Below are 8,906 nucleotides of genomic sequence, written 5' to 3'. Positions count from 1 at the left end.
TGAAAATGGATTTTGTTTGTGCATGAATATATCTCGTTGCTGTTATACGCACAATATGACGTATGTATATCGTGAATTTGTTCGATAAAATGCAAATTTGAACGCTGCTTGAATGTTCCATACCATTCAAAGTTCGCGCGCGAACCTTCAGCTGTGCTCCGTTACACTTTCTGCACTTAAAATTAAACAGCTTGAAATTTGTCGACAATGAAAAGGAAAAAGAAAATATTCTATTAAACAAGAAACATAAGAAGAGAGCAGTGAGGAGAAGAATTATTTACAAATTGCCATATTCATCGCGATGATACGTGTTCCTTTCGGCAGTATTTTTCGCACCTGACTCCTACATTTTTCGCCCAAATTCAAAAGTACAAAGTCTGTTCTCTCCAATCCTCCTCGTCTGCACTTCTTTCCAATTTTAATTTCCGTCTTTTTCCTCCCCAGTGCACGATACTCCCACCTCGCTCCGAGAGCAAAAGGTGCAACATCGCACTGCCGAGTGCGGCGAGTGCAGGCGAAATGAACAGAAGAGGTGCTCCTCCTCTCCCGACTCCGCCACCGACGATGTTTGTGCGTGCCTGGCACGACTGCCGTGCCACTGTCGCGCTCGCCGTCCCCGTCGTCGCGTGAGAAGGCAAGGCTCGCGTTCACCGCGCGACACCACGGTGCGATAGCGTCTACCTCCGACGCAATACGAACGTGCCGAGCCGTGCCGTGCCGTACCGTGCCTGCTGTACTATCCCGCGCGACATGTCAAGTCAAATATGCCTAAAGTGGAACAGTTTTCTCAGCAATATCGCGACCAGCTTCGAGAGTCTGTGGGAGGAAGAGGGTCTGGTGGACGTGACTCTTGCCAGTGACGGACAGTGTCTCACGGCGCACAAGGTGATACTCTCAGCCAGCAGCCCCTTCTTCAAGAAGGTCTTCCAGGTGAGACCAGGTCAAGGTCGTGTTAATCGCCGAAACTCCCGTGGATGAGCCGTCGTCGAACTGACAGCTCGTCCCGCTCATCCGAGGACTGTCCACTTGGCGGTCTTCTAGCGGTACTCGCGCGCGCGTCACGCCTCGGTGGGACGTATGTACACAACGCGTTTGACAGCTGTCGCGTAGCCAGCGAGCGCTCTCGCGTCGAGGTTAGAGACTGATTGGCATGCTCGATTTCGGGGCAAACCGGACGATTATCGGCTAATTGACTCTCTCTCTCTCTCTCTTTCTCTCTCTCTCTCTCTCTCTCTCTTCTCTCTCCTCTCTCTCTCTCTCTCTCTCTCTCTCTCTCTCTCTCTCTCTCTCTCTCTCTCTCTCTCTCTCTCTCTCTCTCTCTCTCTCTCTCTCTCTCTCTCTCTCTCTTCTCTCTCCTCTCTCTCTCTCTCTCTCTCTTCTCTCTCTCTCTCTCTCTTTCTTTCTCTCTTTCTCTCTCTCTCTCCTCTCTCTCTCTCTCTCTCTCTCTCTCTCTCTCTGCTTTTCTAATCACGACTATTCTCGCGCTTACCTCGATCCTCGCTGTCAAACACCGACGTATTCCTTCCTTCTCCTAATGCAATAATGTTTGTGACATAGAGTTCTGAGAGATTGTCAGATTATAAGATTAATGGTTTTATATCTATTCTGATGACAAGAGCGCAATTTGCGAGTTGTATTTATACTTTATTTTCCCTGAAATGAAAATGACGATTCATATTTTTGCTTCTCTATTATTTCAAATAAACAAAATTATTGTATACTTATTTTTTATTACATACGTAACAAGAAATGAAATAACTCTTCAGTAATTGTTACAACTATGATTCATATACATATTGACTTTGAGATATTTTATGTAATAATATCATAAAAATATTTCATGAACATATTTGATGAATTTTATTAATCAAATATTTTGAACAGTGTATCACCTAGTTTTTAAATAATTTAAATTTAAATAATTTTAAATAATAATATGTAGAAAAATAGTTTCTGATAAAAATATTTAATAATTTCTAATAATGAATAATTATTAGATAGATAGATTAATAATTTATATAATAATATGGTGTAACATTATAGCTTGATAATCTTATTTTTTTCCTTTTTAGACAAACCCATGTCAACATCCAGTTATAATACTTCAAGATGTACATTTTAGTGAATTGGAGGCGCTACTTATATTTATATACAAAGGAGAGGTGAATATTGAACAGAAGAACTTACCTGCACTTTTGAAAGCTGCAGAAACATTACAAATTCGGGGTCTGTCCGGTGGAGATATCTTCGCGAAGGAGTCATATAAAAGACTGGCTGAACTAGAGCAGGCAGTGGTCGAGGATGCGCCGCTGACCAAAGAGGAGACACCTAAGAAGAAGCAGAAAGTCAGCAAACAGCAGAGTAATTCTATTTTGGAGAAAGCACTAACGCCTAGAATATCGCAGTCGGAGAATACAAATGAGTCCGCGGCGAGCGATCAGAGCGGAAAAGACGAAGATTACACGTTGCCTGAGACATTGCCCAATCCGGTGTATCATCGTTTGGAGATGAAAGTTAGTTTTGGAAAAAGTCAGATAGTAATGATAAAAACGGTCTCAGTCGCACGTTATGCTGTGTACACAACGGTGTGTACGAAACGCGCAGCATTCAATCCAAATGCATTTCAGATAGAACCATTGGAAATGGCGGTAGAAGATATCCCGAAGCGATCTCCGTTAGATAAGGATGCAGCAGAGAGGCTAGATACGGGACAATCGGACGGGAATCAAGGTTAGTGTCAGATTGCTCTGAGAGATTTTTCCCGTTGAAAATTACGCGCGAATGTGCCTTACCTGGCGGATGTGTAAATAGATGGCTCTATTTACTTTTATTTATTATATACTACATTTTATGCGTTCTTTGCGTTTGGCGAATTCTAGTATATTCTAGCTAAGCTAGACAACACTCAGTTTCCGTTGCATTTTCATTGCCCTGTTGTCTAGCTGGCGTCTCGATGTTGTGGTAAATGCAAATCCGTTAAATCAGCTATTTCGGCATATTATGTTCTGTACATACAAATGTGTAGACACCCATGTAGACGCACAAAGAATACAAAATATGCCGCACGTTTTATTAGTCACATCTTCCTACAGATATATGAAGATGCTTGGCGAAAATCTAATCGAGAATCAACTGTTGCCGTTACATTTCTTACCTTTAACATTGGAAGCTTTGAAAATCCGTGCCCGAGTAGCATTATGCCGAAGTTTCTTGCAAAAATTTTCTCAAAGGGATTTTAACAGATGTCTGTCGAGGGGATCTGTCGAGAGTGTTCGTCAATCTGAAAAGTGAAGCGAAGACGCGCGACTTTAAATGAAGTTCGTCAGAGGACTCACGTGGCAAAAGAGTTGCCGATCTGTATACTAAATTTCGTCGAAGTAACGAGTTTGAATTCAATGCGAAGACCGTATCGCATTTCGCCTCATCTTCGACGTCCGAGAATACAGTTTAGTTATCACTTGATAACCAGCTCTGTTTTCATTACACGTATAAATGCAACACGCAAAACTGTGCACTACACCGACTACTCGCTGCCTCTGCGTGTCCGGTGGTACGTTGCGGTATCAAAGCTTTTTCTTTGGTACCGCAGCTCGCGTAGCTTCTTTCGAATCCTCTGTTCGCTTTCATCGCATATTCTGTTTTGCTCGTTTTGACGTGTTTGACCATGTTTCTTTTATTTGCTGCACCGCCGAGGGTAACCATGAGAAAGGTAGAAAGAAAAGAAGAAAGATTGCGTACGCGAGGTAAAGAGAACTCTCTCTCTCTCTCTCTCTCTCTCTCTCTCTCTCTCTCTCTCTCTCTCTCTCTCTCTCTCTCTCTCTCTCTCTCTCTCTCTCTCTCCCTCTCTCTCTCTCTCTCTCTCTCTCTCTCTCTCTCTCTATCGAGAAGACAATGAGAGCGACATAATTATCGCAAACGGGCAGAACGGTCTCTCTCTCCCTCTCTCTCTCTCTCTCTTTCTCTTTCTTTTTCTCTTTCTATCTCTCTCTCTACGGCTCGCTGAATCACAGCGAAGAGACACTTGACGCTCGTGGAAAAGGAAAAGGAAAAGTAAAAGGAAAAACAAATCCGGTCGTTCTCGCTGTCAATCGCGAAACGATCGTATACGCACACGTACGTGTGACGGCTGTGATTGGCGCGAAAACTACGGCCGGTAACCGTGTCGCGCGATTTCCAATTTACGTAACGTACACGCTGAGCTTCGTGAGAGAGCGTACGTCGACTTGGACGTAAATTCGGGAAGTTGATTCGAGAAACGAAGTCAGCTCTCCGGCCGAGAACGCCGCTCGATCACGCGTCGATCGCCGATGCACAAGCGTATGTGCGCCGCGTGCGTGCATGCGTGAGCGGTGCATACGTGAGACGGAAGATGCGTGATCGGTCCTTCATTATAGCTTTTTATAACGTACACTCGCTCGCTCACATTTTCTCTTTATTGTGCGTGTAATGTCACGTGTGCGAGAAGGCAGCCCGTGTCTCTAAAGCGCGCTGTGCTGATGTGTGTGGCAGGGTCTGGGAACAGCCCTGCTGAAGACATTTCCGGTTTATCGGGCTTGTCCGGGCTAAGTGGATTCTCGGACGTCAAGCCGCTGCTTTACGCGTATCAGCAGCTACCTTACGCCGATCTTCTGCCGAGCCCGGACATAATCTCCACTTGGGCGTCCTCGCGGCCGATGGATCATCTGGCCTGCGATCTCATGAAGATTCTCTTCACGCCGGAGGAGAGGATCCTCTGCAACGTGAACGGCAAGATGGGCAAGCAGCAGTTCGACAGCAACAAAATACACCTGATCCGGGAGGTTCTGTTGCACTTCAGCGGCATTACGCCCAACAGCATTGAGTGGGAGGAGGCGTGGAAGAATTGCGTAACCAAAATCGACACTAGCAATAGGGGCTTGAAAAGGTATCTGTTTCAGAGGCGTTCGGTCTACACTCAATGACTAGGGCATTTCAGGTCAGGGGTCAAACGGAAACGTTTCCACTGGCTGGAATAGGATCGTAAACCCTTGTAAAAACCCCCCCGTCGCCCCTCGGCTCCCTCATCTTCCTCTCTATCCCTTTCGTTTACCCTTTTTTTCTCTCTATCTCTCTCTCTCTCTCCCTCTCTTTCTATCTCTTTGTTGGGTTTGTTGCCGCACGCGGAATCGTCGCGAGACTCGCGTCCCTCGCTCGTTCCTCCTCGGTGTGAGCTTTCGCGCTCTCGCGTTTTAGGATGTTGTAAAAAAGATCGATGTAAGTAGATAGTTAGATTTAACGCGCGCGCGTAGCCGTTAACGGGGGAAAGAAGGGACGGACGATCGGTCGACCGACGTGGATTAGAAAAGAATCGCGCGGATCACTCGGACACGTGCAATAGGCGTCGGAGCGAACATTACGTGCGTGCGTGCGTGCCTGCGTGCGTGCGTGCGTGCCTGCGTGCTTGCGTGCCTGTCTGCTTGCCTGCCTGTCTACCTATCTGCCTGCCTGCGTGCGTGCGTGCGTGCGTGCGTGCGTGCGTGCATGCGTGCATACATGCACGCTCCGATCCGCGACGACGACGACGACGACGAAGAAGACGAGGACGACTTTAGATTATAGATTTCGGGGTGACAGGGTGTGTGATCTTAGAAGGTGCATCGTAGTTCGCGATTGAGAGTTATTTATAAATACGCTTCACGTTCGCCACGTACGGCGGTGGCGGACGTACGAATAATAATAATAACAATATTCTAAGCCTTCCTCTCGATAATTTTCGTTATAATTTCCACCTTGTCGAAGGGGGCAACACCCCGGGGAACTTTATTCGATTTCTCCTCCCGTCTCTTTCTTTCGCGCTCGCACACAGCGTGTGCTTTAAGGTATCTCCCCACCAATACCATCAAGTACTGCTATTCACGACGCGCTCGCGCTCGCGAGGTCAATCGTCCAGCTGTCTGTGTACTTTGTTGTGTTTTTCGTATGGCACTTCGAATAACGTAACATTCCTTCTTAACGTTTATTTGCGGTATATTCATGCGAGAACCCACTTTGGCGATAAAGACGGCATGATATTATTAAGTCGACGGCGTATATCGGGGAGAGACACGCGAGTATCTCTGTCTCTGTCTCTCTTTCTCGCTCCCTCTATCTCCTCTCCTCCTCGCTTTCTCTCTCTCTCTCTCTCTCTCTCTCTCTCTCTCTCTCTCTCTCTCTCTCTCTCTCTCTCTCTCTCTCTCTCTCTCTCTCTCACACACTCATTCTAGCACTCGGATATACACACATCACGTACTCGCTCACGCATTATTAATACACAGATAGAGTGCGCGTGTATATACATATATATATACTATATGCAGCACGCATTCGTTGTGCGTATATGCGTCGTCTACAGGGTGTCTCAACGTTTGAGGATGGTGAGTTTATCGCCAGGAACCGGGTAATGAAAGCGTGCATTTTTATTGTACGTCTTTCAGTGTTAAGACCAAAGGAGAAGATCGCACGTATGTTTACTTTGTCGCCGATCATTCGCCTTATTGCGCAAAGCCGAGTCGCTGAACTTATACTTGAATAGAGAAGCTAAATCGGAATTAGAGAGGGGAAGAAGAGAGAGAGAGAGAGAGAGAGAGAGAGAGAGAGAGAGAGAGAAAGAATCGTACGCACTTTCATCACGCGCGGACACTTCCCTGCGAACGTCACCGCTCCGGCGTTTCCACTCGACTACGAATCTTGAGACATCCTGTATGTGCACGAGCATGCACACGCGTAGGCATACACGTACTCACTTAGAAGTATGTGTATGGTATGTATGTACATATATGTACACATAACACACAAGGATGTGCACGGTTCGGCCGTGTCGGTCACGGTCGTGCTGGTCACGCGCGCGCGCGCGCGTGCGTGAATACACGCTGCTCGACCACGGCAGTTCTTCACATGTACACTTAAAGAAGGCAGATGAAAAGAAAAAAAGTCTATAGCTCTTACGACAGGAATAGTGATTTAAGACATGCTTGTAGATTATTTAAACCGCCGCACAGGGCGCGGAGGGCCGCTCTATGCGCCACGAACTATTAGGATATGTATGTAATGCAATTGTGCGATTCGGACGAGAAGCGCCGGTCGCGGAGTGTCGGAGCGTCGACGTGAGCGCGCGAGGAGATCCGCTGCCGTTGCAAAAATGCCAAACGCGCGGACCATCGCGGACATTCTCCGCAGCATGTATTTCCTCGTCCGTGTCGACTCTTGGCAGAGCCAAGACAAGTTTGGCGCTTGTTGCGACGGTTGTCGGTGCCGAGAGAATCTTCGCCACGCTCACGTCTGTGTCCCGCTCTGGAACCCTATTGGCCCTACTCCTCCGAATTAGGATATATATGTTGCAAATGCGTGCGATTTTTATCATTCTCGCGCGAGAAAGCGTTCGTTGATCTCCGTTTACTTTACTTCACGAGAAGTCGAGTCATTTTTATTCGGTTGCGCGCGACATACGGGCGTTGATCATTCGAGCATACCGACAGCTTCGGATCGACTATTATTATTTAAATCGATACTATTGTAGACAAGACACACACGACTGGTCGCAAATAAACCTATTTTACATTTTTAATTGTCTCCTGATTTCCGGTGTACCTGCCGAGGCACGATCTCCCACGTCTATCGTACTTTGCGATACGTGTTCGTGCGAAGGTACTGCGCTTTGCGCAGTATTCTGTAAGAGCGACGATTTCCCCGGGAGATCTGTCGCGGAGAAACGCCAATATTTCACGTGTACTTTTTACGTCACGATTTACCACCTTAAGCCGACGCAAAAGATTGGAATCCTGTTGCGAAATATTATTATCTTACGCAAATAGAGAGAGAGAGAGAGAGAGAGAGAGAGAGAGAGAGAGAGAGAAGCAAAGTCAAGAGACCACGACTAGTACATTGAGTAAGTTGTATTTATTAGTTATAGTTACCTATAATTACATCACCGATCACGAACACATCGGTCAGTACTTAGTTCATAGTCAACATTGAGTTTCGCTCATGAAGAAAACGATTCAAATGGCCGGCTGAAATTCTTTCTAGGGTCGTCGTCGTCGTCGAAGCCGATCGTGACGGTGATTGCTGAAGCCCGCCACGCTTCTCCGGACCCGCACGAGACGTACGAGCGAAGTGATCCGTTCGCGATCGAGCAAAGTTCCATGTGTGACATCTCGAAGCATGCGAGGGACCCGTCGCCGTCCGACTCGCGGACTCGTTTTCATGGCGAGCAGGCGTTCGATCAAGCGGAGTCCTCGAGTTTCCTCGCAGGACACAGCAGTCCTGGAGCATCACAGCCCGGCTTCCCTGCATTAGCCGAGCCCTACGGTATGGATCTGTCGGAAGAGACGATCAAAGGCGGACCGGCTTACCCACCGTTTCCGTGTCCTTTCTGTGACAGAGCGTATACGAGCTGGGGTTTTCGCAGAAGGCACATAAAAGCCGTTCACACCATCTCGCCGTCTCTCAATTGCAAATGGTGCTTACAAGTGAGTTCGGAGACCTCTCCGTCTCTATCCGTTGCGTAACGAAGCCGCGGTGGATTATATCGCTGACATTTTGCATCCTTTTCGCGGCGGCTGATACTTTATTTTCGTAATCCTCAGGTTCTCCCTACGCACGCGGCCTGGAGACGGCACGTGATATCGGCGCACAATCTATCGGCCAGCGACGCGCACAATGGTCTCTTAATCTTGGAAGAGGCGCGTATGGTTCTGCAAATAGCGCGCCCTACCAGACTGGATACATTGGTCAACATCATGAAGCAGAGTTCCCAGCAGAATAATAGTCACGAGACCGCGCAACCGGACAAAAATTAGACGGTTGTAAATCAAGTGGCGGCTTGTAACATATCTCGTGTTTTACGTAAGGATTCTTCATTATGAGAAGCAAATTGTTGTTATACTCGAAGCTCATGCAAAATTGCCTCT

The 8,906-nt window shown here is 47.1% G+C and overlaps 1 protein-coding gene across 3 annotated transcripts; it reads left to right on the top strand.

Annotated features, from left to right (window-relative positions):
* Nucleotides 1-270: 270 nt before the first annotated feature.
* LOC105189307 (protein bric-a-brac 2) lies at nt 271-8,857 on the top strand. Of its 3 annotated transcripts, none has more exons than XM_011151324.3 (5): nt 274-930; nt 2,073-2,513; nt 2,628-2,730; nt 8,023-8,465; nt 8,583-8,857. In XM_011151324.3, the coding sequence occupies exons 1-5, from the start codon at nt 751-753 to the stop codon at nt 8,793-8,795; spliced, it is 1,380 nt and encodes a 459-aa protein (XP_011149626.1). In that variant the 5' UTR covers nt 274-750; the 3' UTR covers nt 8,796-8,857. The 3 variants fall into 3 exon arrangements, with proteins under 3 accessions (XP_011149635.1, XP_011149626.1, XP_025156332.1); XM_025300547.1 differs by lacking the exon at nt 274-930 and adding an exon at nt 943-1,133; XM_011151333.3 differs by lacking the exons at nt 8,023-8,465; nt 8,583-8,857 and adding an exon at nt 4,510-6,122 and having other exon boundaries at nt 271-930.
* The last annotated feature ends 49 nt before the right edge of the window (nt 8,858-8,906 follow it).

The sequence above is a fragment of the Harpegnathos saltator genome, unplaced genomic scaffold (assembly GCF_003227715.2).
Source record: "Harpegnathos saltator strain DR-91 unplaced genomic scaffold, Hsal_v8.6 scaffold374, whole genome shotgun sequence".
NCBI lineage: Eukaryota > Metazoa > Arthropoda > Insecta > Hymenoptera > Formicidae > Harpegnathos > Harpegnathos saltator.
Note: the sequence above shows the minus strand (reverse complement) of the source record. Positions and strands in the feature narration are given on the sequence as shown.

Bases quoted from the DNA above. Each gene is read 5' to 3' on its own strand.
- LOC105189307 (XM_011151324.3), top strand. From the start codon at position 751: ATGTCAAGTCAAATATGCCTAAAGTGGAACAGTTTTCTCAGCAATATC. The intron at 2,514-2,627 runs GTTAGTTTTGGA...AATGCATTTCAG, and splicing joins ATCATCGTTTGGAGATGAAA to ATAGAACCATTGGAAATGGC. The intron at 2,731-8,022 runs GTTAGTGTCAGA...AATTCTTTCTAG, and splicing joins ACAATCGGACGGGAATCAAG to GGTCGTCGTCGTCGTCGAAG.